Consider the following 17081-nt stretch of genomic DNA (forward strand, 5'->3'; position numbering starts at 1 on the left):
TTATTTGTAATAGCACTTCAATGCACAATGGTTAACTTTGCTTGGTTTCCTGGGGCATTATGGAAAAACCATTTGCTACTGCAATTAAAACTGCCCTGACTAGACTTTTGTAATATTTGCAGAGGCCACAGACAGAAGACTGGCTAGAAATGTGTTTATAGATGTGCTGCAGCATGACTGCAAGGTTACTCCTGGGCTTGGAAGCTACAGGCCAACACTGGATGGCCCTGGCTCCCCAGGGATGCTCAGACAGTGCTGACACCAACATCTACAGCTGCATGCGAAGCCACAGCAGAACCTGCCATTTTGCTGTAAAACACTACATGGCTGTTTTGTGAATGTGCCATGTAGATGGAAACTCACTTCACTAAGGTGGTGTTTGCCTCAGGCCACAAAGGTCTGAGAAAGCAGCTTTCCACACCAGCTTTCCTTCCCAGGAGAAGCAATATGGGCTACAGCAAAGTAGCAGCAAGAGACTGGGACATCAGCACACTGTTCAGGTGACAGTGCCTGTGTAGATTCTTAGCATGAAATCACAACAAACACAGTTGGCAGGGAAGGAAAAGAAGGCACTGGGACAAGTAGGTATATCACGTGACCAAGAATGGGTTTGTAGCTCCAGAAATAAAGAGTGACTCTAGGTTATGGGCTATGCAAAAAGTGTTAGTAGTATGTCACAGCTCCAGCTTGGGTCCTCCTTCCCAGCATCAAAACTGTGGAAGTCACCTACTCCCTGAGCTTCTAGCAGGTGTTATTTCCACATAGGAAAGTTGAAAGTAACTTGGCAGATCCCAGGCAAACCGCCACCTTGATCTTCACGAAGTACAAACAGGACACCAAAAGGAAAAGAGCTTCAAGGAGAGGGCAAAGGTGCACGTACCTCATCTGGCTCATGTGGCTCTCTGTCAGGAACGACCAGCAGTACTGGACAAGAAGCGGGCTGCAGTTGGTCATCTCAACGTAACGCACATCTTCAGTGTCATTCAAGATGCAGCCAAAATCCAGGGCCATGGTCTCGATATGAAGATTCGGAAAGTAGACTTCTCCCCGAATGGTAACCTGCTCCTCATGAGGATGCTCAAGAAACTGTATTGTCAGAGCCTTCTCCACCACCCTGATATTCAAATCCTCTTCATGAGCAGGGTTAAATCTGATGGAGAGATGAAGTTCCTCCCCTACCTCCAGCTTCACAGGCTGCAAGGAGATGAAAAGCATTAATCACCAGTGTGATGAAGTCCCAACGTCTGACAGCATGAAACGTGTAAATGTTCAAAGAGTGACACCCGCATAGGCTGCTCAGCTCATCCTTCATTTCCTTCACAGTGTGCACCTGACTGAAAGCACAACACGCTTGTCTGAGACCATCTCAGGCTCAGATCTCTTAGCATCGATACAAGAGGGACATAAATATTGTTCTACTGAATTCTGGATAACTCCTTTATCCTCACAGCACAAGTGACACAGCATTGCAGCCTTCCTCTTGCACAGGTCAGTCGCTAGCATAACACAGAAGTTGCGTAGAGTCTGTGACCATGTCCAACACCTTCCACTGACAACAGGGCAGGTGCCAGGCAGAGGCTGGAGGAGCATCCTCATCCTTTCTATAAGCAGGGCTGCCCTTGAAGAGAGCAACTTGCTCTTGAGGTTATCTGAGAGTGCCTGCTGGGGAGCTGGGATAGCTTCCAAGAGACCTTCACTACACAGCTTGCCCAGACCTAGTTGTCTGCTCCCCTCTCCTTATGTCTTAGAGCCAGGATGGATCTCCGCAATTCAGATGATACTTTGTTCCCTTCAGCTGCTTGTTCCAGATCTGATTTAGTTCAGGCCAGTCTACTACTGACTCTAAAGAATAAACTTCTCTATTAGAGGTTCCCCCAACAGAAACATAGCACCACACTCCTCCCACTCCAAACCCCACCAGCAGGAAGGTCTGTGATTGCTCACCTGAACATCTGCAGGGAGGGGTTGCTGGTCCACATCACAGATTAAGAAGGGTTGCTCTAAGGCCAGGACAAGGCTGAGTGGCAGGGAGGAGATGTTTTTTAAAGAAAGAGGCTTGTACTGAAGAGTCAGGACATCACAGGGTTGCTGCAGAAACAGGAGACAAGGGGAAAAAAAAACAGCAACCTGAAGCAGCCATGGACCTCCTTTCCCTTTTTGATGCTTTTCAAGTTTTGCAATGCTGGAAGTGCATACATCTCTATTTACTATTTTTATTAGTTTCCACCATTCTAGAAGGCTTTTCTCAAAACATATCAGATGTTATTCATGTTTAGACATCACAGCATCCTCAGGGGACAGGGAAACAGTAGTCTCATGTACAGATGAAGGAATAGGACCCTGAGAGGAGGCAGCTGCTTGAACAAGGTCAAACCAGAAAGTGAACCCAGACCATTTGTCTCTGGTTTTGTACCTATCCTTGGGCAGACGACATTTTTCTCTTACCTACAGTAATTTCTTATAACCAAATTGGCTCCAGTAGCCTCATAAAAGCAGTGACTCTAGTCAGAGGAAAAAAGCGAGTAGGATTTAGCTCATAGTCGAGAGCCTGCAGCAGGCTAAGGTTCACTTTGAACATTCACACACACAAAGCCAGCTAGAAACCTCAGCAGTCTGGTCACAATGTGTCTCCTGCTGCCCCTACTACAGTGACAAGGCACCTGTAGCCTCAACGCTAAGCTCAGCCTAAGCTATTTCTTCCTGTTTATACATTGCTCTAGGCTTCCTGTATGGTTTATATAAACTAAACAGTGTTTGGGAAACTAGTTCTGGATGTATTGGATATCAAACAGCTGCAATGTCATAGCACTCAATAAATCAGAGCGCATGGCATCAAGCAGACCACAGGCAGACATCAGGGATAGCTGAAAAGCTTCTAATTAAATCTGAACTGCCTGTTCACAGGATTTTGTGCTTCTCTGGATGCCTGGGAACTGGAGGAGAGACTCGAGGGCACAGAAACTAAATAATGAAATATCTTCTCATTTTCAGACACCTCGTGGGAGAGGGAAAGATGATGCAAGAGTCAGGACTCAAAGACTAAAGGGCACCTGCTTTGCCCTGGTGTTCCCATCACTGCTGCTGAAGGACCTTTGCGAGTCGTTCGAAGGAGGCGAGGCTTGGGGAAATGCAAAGAGCTAGCAGCCATACCAGCTTCAGAGACAGCCCAGAGAGACAAGAGGTGACTGTTTTTCCTCATCAGCCTGAGGATTTGACAGCCATCTCCGTTTTTCTCATCTTTCCTACAGGATCAGTGTTCAGACTTCACTGTGCCTTGGAGGATCCTCAGAAATCTCCCTTTACACTGAGTACAGAAACTGGTGTTTCTCTAAAAGTGGTCGTGATCCTCCTCAGTGGAACAGCTCATTTTCTGATGAAGTTAAACAGTCCCATCTCTAAAAAAATTCTCACTTATTTTACAAAGGGTGTCAGGAAAGGTGAGGACAGGTTTTAGCATCGCTCAGCTGCAGCCATCCACCTTCCCACCTGCAGCCCCAGCACCCGAGGTGGCTGCACGAAGCCACCCTGTTCTGGTGGTCCCACACATCTCACTCTGTGCCCTTGGCTCAGCAGCTCAGCTCTGTCTCCACATCAAGAAGGGCAGAATATAGCTGAAGAAAATGGTCCCAGCTCCAGAGGAACAAAATAATGATCTCAGTGTTAATAGCAAATGCTTGGTCCTGCTCAAATCAATAGCCAAAGCCCCATGAACTTGAAGAAGGCATTTATCTTCCTCCTTTGAACACAAGCACACACACCACCCATGGGCTTCTAGTCACCAGCCATGCTATTCAATGCCAAGATACAATCCAGAGACTTACCTTCTCCACCCGGAAAGTGATTTCTCTGGAGGACATTTGCAGAACAGGAGCAACAAACTCGCAGGTGACATCTACATGCATGATCTGTACCTTCCCCGCCTTGTTTCCCACAATGGCGTGACACAGCAGCCGCTCCTTCACTACCTGTGGGCACGAGTCACTTGTTACCTGACAGCTGCTGGCAGGGGACCCAGAAAACACACTGCATTTGTTAGCCACCTAACCATGGACCATATTACTGCCATAAAGTTACAGTCAGTTTTCTCAATAGCTCCCCCCCCCCTTATTTTTTTAAGGTGATGCTTATTTATTCTGCACTTAAATGTCTGCAATGCTACACCCCAACATCCACAAAATGCACTTGTAAGTCACGTGCTGTCTGTGTTGTAATAATCCCTGCCACAAATGATCATCTTTTTTAAGTACCCCACTGCTAAGCATAATGCTAACAGAAAGCTGTAGGAACTGATTAAAAAGATATATAACTATATTAAGGTAAACAGGTAATAAAAGGGCCAATACCAGCAAACCCTCACTTGGAAGCTTGGTGAAAAGGATACACGGCAAAAATCCAAACAGCCAGCCTGCCTTTGGGTAAAGAGGGGATCATTCCTTCCTAGGAGGCACTGCTCTTCTAGAGCTGGTTTTAAGAAACATTCACATGGAAGAGATGTCTTGCATTTAACATGAAAAGCCTCTCATTAAGCTGGATGCTCTTACATTCAAGACTTGTTCCTGATTTCTAACTGTATCACCTCCCCAAAATCCTCCCCTCATTTATCAATTCCTCCTGCTGGTACAACAGCACAACCCAACTCCTCCTCAGAGCCAGCAGCCTTCAACATCATCTGTGTTACATGTGCAATGCAGGGAGTTCAGCTTCTGACCAACCTGAAGCATATTAAGTTCTCAAGATCCAAGGAAGGTGAAAAGCTCACTCCCTGGGTCTTGGCTTTAACTCCAGGAGCCAAGTAGCCACAGCTCTGCCCCTGGATGCCCTTTCAGCTTTCCAGGCAAGACACCCCCACAAGCACCCTAAACATTTTGTTCCCTTTCTGGTACCTTCTTCCTCCTCTTCAGTTCTAAGCCCAAAGGTTTTGCTGCACATGGACAGTCCAAAGATGAGTAATCAAGTCTTCTTCAAGCTACCACTGAGGCAGTCTTTTAAAACACCTTTCAAAACTCCTATATCAGCAGGAGCTTAATTTGCTTTTTTTTATATTCACTTAAGCATCTTTGCCCAGCAGTCCCAGAGCCAGGGAATGAATACCAGGGATAGCTGGCAGCTTCTCTGCAGAGTTGGATTTCTCCCAGAATGAAGGGGCCAGGGAGGAGAACACCCAGTAATCCTGCTGAAATCCCCCTCTCTGAGCTGCCATCCAAGGGTGCTGCAAGACCTGCCTGCCCTTAGGTCACCAGGGCTGGCTGAGATACTAGGGCAAGCTGTTATGGAAATATTGACAAAAGTCAAGCTGTCAATTATAATGATTCCTGGGAACAGTTTTTCACGTGGAGAACGTCACTCTGATTATTAGAGCTGGCACACTGTGCTTGTTTTTCTCCTCCAGGACTCAGTGCTAGACAAGCCTGCTGCCCATGTTTGTCTACAGAGGAAAAATGATGCTGCTCCCAGACACTCCCTCCCTTCACAAGTGTTTTGTTTTACTTTCCACTTCCCTCAGATATATTACTTTGCATTTATTTACTTTCTGCCTGTACTCCTAGTTTAAGCGTAACTTATGTTCTCTGCCCTCTCTTTCTCAGCACGTGACACCTCAGAACCTGCCATTTGCCCCTGAAGCGGCAATACTTCCTTCAGCCCGTGTTTTGGCATCAGCAAACTTGGGTTTACGGTAGCTATAGAAACACGAAAAAGCCTTAGCAACTGATGGTGGCCAGCAAGAAAAGCACCTGGTGCTGCCATGGTAACTTCTTGCATTTTAAAAGAGTTTCTTGAAAGCATTTGCTCATTTTTTCAGGCAAATGTCAAGGGGCTGCAGAAGCCCCAGTGGAAGGGATCCGGTGGGGAAGGCTCAGGCTTTGTGGGGACCTCACCTGTGGAATGCTGGAGGAGCCTTCCAGCATCATCTCCATTGTCTTGCCCGGCATCAGCTCCATTCTCAGTGGTCGAAGCTTAAACACAGGGCAGGCAGGTTTGGAGCTCTGGAAGGAATCTTTGCCCTTGGTGTTACTGATCGCAGGGAGACTGTCACGCTGACGAAATGGGGCAAAACCTTCTGTTGTCCAATAGAGCTGATGGGTGCGCCGTCCTTTGTTCGTTATCTTGAAGTGGTAACAGCAGGGATCCAGGCTAGAAGAGAAGCAGACATGGAAAGTGTCACAGGAACTGCTATTCCCCAGCGGTCACCGAGCTTCAGCACCCTGATGGCGTTACCTGACTGCACACTCAGCAGTAAAGCCCCCTCTGAAAAGGCTGACCTAGCTCGAAGCTTCAGCAAGAGCCAGACCTTGGTTGCCACTAAGTTTATCACCATCCAGCAGCTGGTCTGTTTGCATACAGCAAGGAAAAGCTTCACGAAGAACATCATCTTGGTTGCTGTGGACAGAGCATCACCAGCCTTGGGTGCTTAATACTCAGAGTGCTTTTCCTGAGGTGTTTCCTGCAGGTTTCGCTCCATCAGACACTAAGCTGGCCTGCCCTGGCTGGAAGGGGATGGAGGAATAGATTCCTCACCATTTCACCTTCCCCTTGGGAGTTGCTGCCTCAGCTGGTTTCCTCTGAAGATGCTATTTGGGAGCTGCAGGGTACAGAGACCCATCTGGCGAGGCCACAGCCCTGGCACACGTTATCTCCCTCATCCCTTAGGGACCAGCCAACCCTCATCGCCCCAACATATCACCCTTTGCCTGAACGGTGCAGATGGTTTGTAATTCAGGAAGATAGATGCACTGTGAGAATGTAAGATCAACAAAAGCTTCCCTAATACAAACACAGCAGCAAGACCAGGTCCCACTGAGGAGGGAATGAAGCAACAGCAAGAGCTGAATAACTACAGCGAGACATAAAACAAATTCAATGGAAATTGATTCCTCCATCTAAAGAAATACTAACTGCAGGCTAGTCTGGAGTAATTATTTTACCCTCTATAAATCTGAGCATGACCAGAAAACGAATTGTTCCTGGAACAGTTATTGTCTTTTTGAAAGGTACAGAATATGTGGCTTACAAAATGCACGGGTGCCATAAACAGCTGAATACAAACACAGAAGTGACAGGATAGGACAAACTAGTGTTTGAAACAGACTGTTACAAAGTGATGTATACAAGTTCAGTATGAAATGGTTTATGTTGTTGACAGCAACAGATGAAAGCTTGGAACAGCTCTGGGTAGATGCAGAATTTGTGGCTCTGGGAAAGTCCAACTCAACTGAGACGTTACCCGGGTCCCATCTCAGCTCCCTCAGTGGCCGCTCTGCAGCCCACAGCAATGACAACAACTCCAAACAGCCTGCAGAGCTGGGGGGCAGCGTATGGTAACATGACAGTGTCCCCTCCATTGTATAGCCCGTTTGCAGCTGCAGAGCACAGGAAACGCTGGAGAAGCACCAATCTCCCTGCAACATCCTTGCTTAGGTAGATGGCTTGTGGGTGCATATTTAAATCCCTCAAATCTACCCTAAAGATTAAGGTATCATTTATCTGCCCTTTCTACCCCAAAATTTATGTATCGGAGCACTGTGGGTCTTCTTTGCACCCAGGGAAAGGGATAGGCACCTCAAGAAGACTCTTCTCATCCCAAGAGGCCTCACGCTCAAAGCAAGCAACACTTGAAAATCCGTATTTTTCTGCTATCTGCATAATATACCTGGTTTCAGACACATGCATAAGAATCAGTGAATCCCCCACCTCAAGCTAAGCTCTTTCAATTAACACTCCCAATTTCTCCTGCCTGACATCAGCAGACTTTCTCTCCTCTCACTTAGAGCTGATGCTGCAGCCGCCCTCTCTCAGCCACATCCTGGGCTGCTGCTGTGGCATTGACACAAGAAAGAGTGAGGAAAGCAGGTGGGAGAAATGAGGAAAGAGTGAGTACATCTAGTGAAGAGCAGCCCAGCAGGGGAGCTGGGAAAAACAAGTGAACTGCGGAATGATACAGGGCTAAGACAAATTCTGCTGCTCCTCCAGGACTCTCAGGCAGAGGGGAAATAAAACAGCACCATTAATTTAGTCAAGGAGTTGCTAACAAGCTACCACCACGGTTTTCTGCTGTTGCGAGATGATGCTTCACAGTGAGTGGAAAAGCAAGCAACATTATTGCAGAGGGAAATATGTTTATACTTGTAATGGAGCATCTTTCAGCTGGAGGCTTCTGGGACCTGCTGTTTTCCTCCAAATCTTTATTAGATAAAATGAGGAAATAAATGTATTATAACTAAGGGCAATTCAGTGACAATTTAGCAACTGGTTTCCATTTTGGTGGCTTTTGAAGATACCTAATGACTTTCAAATGGCCATAAAATGTTTCCTGAGGCTTCACTGCATTCCCAGGACCTGGAGCACTGTAGGCCTACAGCAAAACTCCTCCTTGCTGAGCCCACAGGAGAAGTGGGATCTGAAAGATTCCTTACCTGAAGTGGGGTCCCAAGTTGAGCGCTGGAGCAAAGGGCTTATCTGTGACAATCGTGGTGCCGATGCCAACAGCACGGACGGGGATGACATACGTGTGGCTGTTCTCTATGAATAGGTTCACCTCGTCCTTGAACTTCTCAGTGTCGTCCAAGTTGGCTATGACAGTCACAGACACCTCGGTCTCGGGGGGAATCACTCCTTTACTAGGTTCAATCCTCCAGCGTGAGCATTTGCCAGTCTGTAAGACAAGCCAAACACTAACTTAGGTTGGAAACCACGGAGCCTGGTCTCTTGTAGGATGCAGGAAAACAAAGGACTAAAGATATGAGGGTAAAAAAGAGAAAGGCTTAATCTACGTCAATCTAAACTACGGTGTCTGGAAACAGCAACTATGCAGGAGCTTGTACAACTTCTATTTTACCCTCCTTCAGACTTACTTCATTAACCCAGTTTTGCTCAGCCCAAGGGATGCTCATCCTCAGGAGAAGGCTATTCCCCCTCCAGTATCGCCTTTGGAGTGTGCACCAAGGGAAGTTACTTGATCTCTCCTGACTACCCAACAACAGTAGCCAGGTTTGCAGAAAGGCTCAAGGCCAGAGGAAACCAGGACTTGCTCAAATCCCAGCGCAGCAGCCACATGGCTGGGGGACACGGCTGAGAGCTGGCAGAATAACTCTGACAAACAGGTTGATCAAAACCCCAAAGACTTTTTTCCCCAAGAGTTAGACAGTGCTTCTCAATAGCCCCTGAAGGACTGAAGCACTTGGGTCTTACCAATCATCAGCTGCAGCAATGCCCTCACCTTAGGAATATTCAGCTATACATTACTATAGCAGGGCAGAGTGGTTTGTTTTTTTTTTAAAATATAAAGCAATGATGTGCTTGGAGGCCTGACAGGATCCAAGTACTGCTTGATCCAGGCACACTTAGCTCAGGTTTCCATCCATCAGGCTGGCAGGACTGAGCTCTAACAGCCAGCCCAAGGGAGAAGAACATCGGAAAACCAAAAGCAGCACTTCAAAGTCATGGCAAGCATTTTAACAACCCAAAATGACCTCTGCTAATGAGGGTGAGAGTAGCTGGAGGCCAGGGAAGCAATAACTTGCTGAGCATTGGGGGTCCCAGTAGCATGTGTGCCCCAGCTACAGTAACTCCTTGGGCTGACTGCCTCACATGGGGAACAGGTCAGGTCTGTGTGCCTGCTTCCCAGGTTGGAGCACTCCAAAGGCATCAAAATTATTCCAGGCACTGGCAAAATTAATAAACCCAGCTCCATTTAATTTGTCCTCTAGAGCTGTAAGAGAAAGTCTTGGAAAGAAAAAAAAAAAAGCAAGATGAGAATGGACTGGAGGAAGTTAGCTGGCACGGGGTGAACACTGAGGCTCTGCTTCTCCATGAGGACCAGTGAGGCTTTTTTCACTCCTACATCTCCCACATTCATTATTATCCACAATCTATTCTCCATTCTTCTGGTTTGGGACCTCATACTCTGTTAGGGAATATTCTTATATTCCCTTTGAGGTCTGGCTAATTATCATTTTGTTTCCTGCACTCCTGACACTCCTTGGTTGTAGCGGAGCAGCGGTGCTCAAAAATTAGGCTGAACTCAGAGTGTTTAGCTAGACAGGAACACAGCAAACAAAGCAAAACCTGTCAGCAGAGTTCTGCCTGCTTACCCAGAGAGACTACAATCACTGAGCCTCCTGAAACCATTCAAAAATCAGCACCAAACTAATTTTTGTCTCGAAGGCCAGTGATGCACACAACCCCAGGCAAGCAAACAGGAGAAGCCTGACCTTGCTGACCACATCGGATCCCACCAACCTCTTCTGTTGTCCCTGCATCCCTTGCATAGTCTCAGAGGCATCCACTCCGCTGCCACCAGCCCAGGGCTACCTGCTCAACACGTTCACACTGAGCTGGTGGGTGTTGGGTTCTCATTGACATTAACGTACAGCTTCTCCTCTGATTCATGCTGACACAGGGTAGCTCGCTTGAAAAGGAGACCCGATAGCTCTGCTCCAGAGGTGAATCTGCAAGTCTGCTATCTGACAAAGCTCATTTATCAAAGCTTGGCAACAAGCCGGGCAGTAAATTGTACCCAAGAAACTATTACTGAGGAACAATGATAGGTTGTCTCAACGCAGCCAGAGTTCGAATTTCCCAGAGTGACCCAGTGCAGACCCTTCATGTGCTGCCAGGCCACCAGCCCACTCCAGAGCAGCGTGATTTGCATCATGTTCTCATTCCTTCAGTTAGATTTGGTGTGGGTCCAAGGGGCAGCACAGTGCATCACTGCACAGGAGACCTGCCAGGACCAGAAGGCTCTGCCAGGCCAGATGCACTCAGGTTTCTGGGTCAGCTTCTGCCTGCACCCATCCAAGCTGCACCCCAGAGACAAGAAATCTCTTGGAGCCAGGCTAAAAACTCCATCACTTCAGAGACCAAGATCTAACTTGCAATAACATCCCTGCTACTTGCTTATCCCCAAATGCTCTGAAAAATGATGCAATAGCTGTTTGCACTGGATAGACAAAGACAGTGCCTATTTCTGTCCCAGTAGAAGCTTGCACTATCAAACATCACAGTCCCTGAGTGCTAGGCAAGGGTAGGGATTAATCACTTGAAGTTCAACACCAAAATCTTTAGCTTCTCCCAGGACAGATCTCCATTGTGAATAAGAGCTGCCAAAATTTGGCGATAATGGACACCAGCACGTGCCTGAGACAGACAGCTGACTGCCCTAAGGGATGACTGAGGAGCCACCACACTCAGTTCTTTTGAAGCTACTTAAAGCCAGTTAATTAAAAGTGACCTGGTTGTTCTGGCCTTGCACAAGTGAAAAAGGAAGCAGAACTCAATGTTAAAAATGCAGCTGTACTTTACCAAGCCATAGCTCTAGCGAGAGAGGATTTGCGCCTTGTCAGGCTGACCCATCGCTCCTTGTGGAGGCTGCACATGAAGGAGAAATAAAACCCCATCCTACGTCAGTGGTGCACAGAGATTTGTCCCAGGTGTTTCAGCATTCCCAAAAGGCGGGGGACACTACAATCCTCATTGCAAAGCTCTCTCTTTATCTCTCAGTGGCAGAAAACAGCCCCAAAGCACCATGAGCCTCAGCAGGAGGTGGGGACCAGAGCACGAGGCTGGGAGATGCTCCCACCAACAACCAGCCTCCTCCTGGCACCTCAGCAGCAGCATCTTCTCAGCAAAATCATGGGGACCACTTTGGTTCCGCCTCCGCCCCAGAGCACCAGCAAGGGCATGCGTCAAGAAATCAAGACGCAAAGCATCTAAAGCCAGTAAAAAAAAATAAAAAAATAAAAAAATAAAAAACAACCTCAAAGTGTGGCACTCACTGCCACTGACAATGGAGCCTAATTTGTAACTCTTAGTTCAGCTAATAGCAGACTGCTGACTGAGCTGACAAAGCTTGTCTCCATCCGTGTCCCAGTCCACAGCTCACGCCCCCTCCCCACTGGGCTGGGGAGACCAGAGCCACCGCTCCACACAGGACATGGGTACAGCTTGGCCACATGCTGCCAGCACGACATTCAATAACCAAATTTCTCTGGATTTTCCTTTGGGAAAAGCATTCCGCTGAGTCACTCTTGCTTGTAGGAACATAATTGCCTTGAAGACTTCTACCCTTCTTTAATTTAGTTGGGCAACAGGTGCAGCACAATGCGACAAGCTTAGTTTTCCCAGACGAGCAGAATAATAATTTCTTCAATTATGGAAATACAGCAGTTTTGAAAGGGCATGAACTCATATAAGATGCCCCATCCCTGGAGACATCCCAGGCCAGGCTGGACGGGGCTCTGAGCAACCTGATCTGGTGAAGATGTCCCTGCTCATGGCAGGGGTGGCACTGGATGAGCTTTGAAGGTCCCTTCCAACACAAACTATTTATGGTTCTATACCTGACATGATAGAAAATCCTCTTTCCCGTGGCCAGGTTTCAGGCACCATTCCTAATGTCTTCTCCAAACCTCTGCTCCCATTTTGAGAGCCAGACGCCCCAGACACTGGGAGGAACACAACCTTCCACCTTCCTCAGGTTTTCAAACAACCAGCCACCAGCACAAGACTGCTCACTCTTGGCCCTGAGACTTGTTCATGAGCAACACCTGTGAGTTTTCCAGCATGAACCAGCTCTGGCAAAACCAAACTGGGTTCAAATCAGCAAATTGATACTGCTGTGTTAGCAAAACATAGCCTTTAAAAAACAAATCAATGGTTTCAGTCTAAAGGTGATCTTCCAGAGCACCATGAGGCTCTGGTAGGACAAGCCTAACTCTTTCCAGAGCTATGTATCTTCAAAACTTCTGCTCATCTTGGAAGATAGCACATATTTAGGTCCAATGCTGTCCATACCCTGGAAAGCTGATTTAACACTCACTTCTAAATAGCATTGCAGATACATTTGAAGGGCACAGCACAGTTTGCCTGTGTCTTGCTACAAGCAAACACTGACAGGCTGGCTAATTATTCAGATGCTCAGGAGGAAAAAAAAAAGTAATTTACAGTAGATGTAAAAACCACCCTCTTTCCAATTCCAGTCTGCTCTGACTTCAGTGAGAGCAGTTGCAAAGCGCTACAAACAATGCTGACATACTCTTCAAAGTCTTCCCTCCCCACAGCCAGCACAATTCAACCAGATAACAACAAAATCACCTACCAGCCAGAACAAGAAACAGAATCACTAAAGCAGCATCCCTTTATCAGCACTGTTTTTAAGTTTATCTCCATGTTTTGCTGTCTCTCCATATGGCTGTTTCTTCAATAAAGGGAATGTCGTCAAAAGCTTGAGATAATAAGCAATAAAATTAGTAAATGAAACAAATCCTGTGCTAATGAGGAGAGAAGCAAGTGGGGGAATAGGAACTGCGCCTTCTCTCTTTCCTTTTGCTGAGTTTGACCAGGAGCCTTTATATGCTGCCTGGAAATGATTTGATTTTCTCTAGTGAAGTCCAGTGAGAAGATAAACAGTTACAGCTTTTTTTTTCCTTAAACAAAACGTGGACTCTTCTGCAATGCAAGCTCCAGTTAAACCTGATGGCAGCTCATCCCTGGGAACATGGAAGGGGACTTGCTCCCCAGGCACTCTCCTGAATACACCACAGCTGGCTGCATGACCACATCCGGCTGTATGACCGCTGCTGGAAAGCAGGCAGCAACCAGCTCCATCAGGAGCACAGGGCTCCAGGTTAGGGAGATCAGGGATCAGGTCAAAGGAGACGATCTCAAACTAGGAAACAGAGCACCATCACCAGGAGAGAAAGTCCCAAGTAAGGTTTTATCTCTCTTCCCTCATCATAAGGCACCAGGAAACCACCGTTTGCCTCTCTGCAGTAGCACATAACAGACCCAGCACGGTGGTTATGCAGGCAGAAGAAAACTGCCACAACAAAAATTACACCCTAAGCCTTTTCTTTCCTGATCACACAGGCATGACAGGCCTTCTGTGATGCCGAGAGATGTCGTTCTTGGTAGCCAAATATAAGATCCTTGAGAAGACAGAGAGACAAAACAAGTATGAAATTATCAAAGAAAGACACTTTTTCCTCTCTGCCTTTCTGCAGGGAGAACAAATACTTCCATTAATCAATACAACTCTTGCACTTGTCAATATGGTAAAAAAAGGAAAAGAAGACAGCAGCAGCAAGGAGGGGAAACAGCCACTTCTTCCAGTGGGTCACATCAGCCCCCAGCTAACCTGCAGCAGCTCCTTCATACTGAACTTCTCCAGTCTCTTCTACCCACAAAAAAAGCAAACCCTCCCCGTGCTGGATCCAGAGGATGCTCTAACAGGGCTGCCTGGCAGCTGGGAAAGCAACCTGACAAAGAGAAGTACATCAGACAGCCAGGATTCAGTGGATGAGCAGGGGATGACACACTGGTCCAAAGGGTCACAGACCTGCTGATACCCCAGCAAGCAGGGACGAGCCAACAGAGGACCAGAGTATGAAATCCCTACACTCCCTTGCAATCCCAAAAAGGAAACTCAGTGCACAGATTTGGAGGTATTTTATTTCTTTCCTTCTGGCAGCAGAGATGCTCAGTGCTGCTCCCTCACAACTCACCAACAGAGAAAAGAGAAGATGGATACAGGGAGGCCTGTGCACAAGGGGCACTCCAGGTAATTCCTTAAGTCACTCTCCCAAAGTGAAATCATCTACAAAAAAGCATCTCGGCTTGCTCCGATAAAGCTCTTTTCTTCCACAAATCTAGGAGAAAAGCTTGACTTGACAGGAACAGCCATTTGCATGTGATGGTTGAGACCACCACCAAGGTGGCAGCACGGCCATCTGTGTTATAGCATTTTCCTTTTCTGTTTCAAACAAGACACCAGCCTTTTACTTACTCTGTTGCTGCCCCTTAATTTAATCTCATTCAGTTTGTTGAGCTGCCAGTCAGTGTACTGTAACATTGCTGATCCAACGCTGCCGTGAAAATTTCAATCAATAGCTTTTTCTTTTGAGTGGGGACCATGATCTATAAGCCTAACTGCAAACAGCCACGGTTTTGAGATTAGCTATCAAACGGGAGACAGGGAAATCACAGCTCACTGTCCTGCAGCCATCTCCAAGCAGAAAATCAAAGCAGCAGCTTCGTCATCTTAGAGAACACAAGTCTGGGGTTCAGGGGCACAAGGAAATGAAGGATGCCCAAGTCACTCACCAGCTGGAGCCAGTTCTGCTCTCAGATGTACATGTGCAGTTCACCCTGACACTCAACTGCATCTCAAATTTTAGTTCAAAAATTATTCAGTCCTCTCTTCTCCCCAACAATAAACCACCAGGCAGCCTAAGGCAGCAGCAAAGGGCAAAACTTCAACAGAAGCAGCAAAACAGCACCAAAGGAGGTGGCTGCTGAGGGTGAGGGAGCAGCTGGAGCACATCTCACCTGCTGCAGAGCTGCTCCCATCAGGCAGGCTCAGCATCCCTGTGCATCCCTGTCTGAAAAGCCCTTGTTGAAAGGGCTGATAGAGCAAGTTCCCAGGACCTGCCTCCTTGAACATCTCCATGATCTCAGCAGCTACTTTGAGAAGCCGAGATGCTCACCACGGGGTAATTCAACCCTGTGGAGTCAGCAGTGGGGGACTATGGAGCAGCAGAATTCATCTTCACTGCAGGAAAAGAAACTATCCCTGAACCACCTCATATTATTGTTCTGACTAGCCACAATATTTGCAGAGATTACAGGGAAGCAGGATAGGTTTTATTGCCCAATCCCATAAATGAGGGCACTGAGGCAAGGGAGAGGCAGATCTACCCCTGCAAACCGCCTGGGGAGGGCAGGCACAACACCAGCATGGTGGTACCTTAACAAAGCTCTGCAGGACAGCCTTGGGTACAAGCATGCAAAAACCAGTACGACCCATCAGAGGTGGCTTGCTCTCTGCAGAGATGGAAAACAGACTTCCACTGGGGAATCAAAGCAAGCTGCCCTGGCAATCCCCCACTTTGAGGTTACATTTATTCTCCTGGGTACAGAAACTGGAGCGAAACAGCTGGAAAAGCAGCAAGATTGAAATTCAGCCTGGGTTGACCAGCCCCAGAAGTTCAACCCACCCAGCACAGAGGAAGACAAATCGCCTCCAAACCCTGTTTTTTGTGAGAAGCACATCCCACCCAGCCTCAGCACACGAGCCCTTCCCAGCTGCATCCTTCCTGCTCTCCCCACCAGGGACACAGCCAAGCTCTCCTGCTGCTGCAGAGCTTGTCACACTACCCAGCCTCCATGAATTAAATAATGTGTTTGTATAGCTGATCTCCAGAGATGCTCTGCAACACTACAGGGTCCACAGACTCCACAGGGACATGACCCTTACAAGTATACTTTGGGCAACAACCCAGCTGGTTTGACTCCCAGTAGGTGTGAACCTCACCTCATCACAGCAGTTTGAGGACAGACATCACACCTTTGTCTCATTCATCAACAGGAGTATGACACAAAGCAAATGCAGATATAACAGGGAGACCATAGGGAAACTCATGCCCTTTCAGGAGCAAAGGGGCCATAGGGTTCTCTTCATCTCCTAGAGCATGACTCTCAGAGCCAAATACCTTTCACAAAATAAAAGGAAAACTTGTAAAAATGATCCAGACTAATTTCTGCTCAAACATCTATGCAAACTCTCTCTTTTACTGGGGAGTGCCCCAGCTAAAACTGCACTCAGAACCATGTTGTTCTTGCTACATTGTGATGGAATAACTTCCTTTCTCAGATAGCAATATGGAATTGTATATAAAAACAAAGTCACTGACTGCTATGGACCAGTCATTTTTGTTAGAAAATAGCCCCACAGATACTTACCATCGCTGTCGAGAAGGATGCAGGGATGACAGTCTGATTGGAGAGGTGGAGAATTCGGGAAGCATCCTGTAGAACTTGGATATTGCCAAAATTTATCTTACTCGGCTGCACGTAGACAACTGGTCCTTCTCCAATGCTCACTAAGTGGATTTTCTGCTCCAGGAAGCAGGTAGGAAAGATCAAAAAGAACAGGGAAAGTTTAAAAAGATTAGACAGCTTTAAGTGTACTCCTAGACCAAGGGCTAATTACAGCTGTTTGAAGTTTTCACTGTTGTAAGACTGAAACAGAAAGCCTGGAGCAAGTGTGGGGTCTCCAGCAATCCTGTCTAGAAGCCACAAGCTCCCAG

General features: G+C 47.2%; 1 protein-coding gene across 1 annotated transcript in view; it reads right to left on the bottom strand.

Moving 5' to 3' along the window:
• Positions 1-17081, bottom strand: part of HYDIN (HYDIN axonemal central pair apparatus protein) — a gene marked incomplete at both ends in the record, with an annotated part of 137177 nt that overhangs the window by 61006 nt on the left and 59090 nt on the right. Inside the window, 6 exon segments of the mRNA XM_082062599.1 lie at positions 881-1194; positions 1945-2088; positions 3822-3965; positions 5877-6132; positions 8412-8650; positions 16735-16887. Coding sequence (XP_081918725.1) covers positions 881-1194; positions 1945-2088; positions 3822-3965; positions 5877-6132; positions 8412-8650; positions 16735-16887 — 1250 coding nt within the window.

The sequence above is a fragment of the Streptopelia decaocto genome (assembly GCF_964273445.1).
Source record: "Streptopelia decaocto genome assembly, chromosome: 11".
Lineage (NCBI taxonomy): Eukaryota > Metazoa > Chordata > Aves > Columbiformes > Columbidae > Streptopelia > Streptopelia decaocto.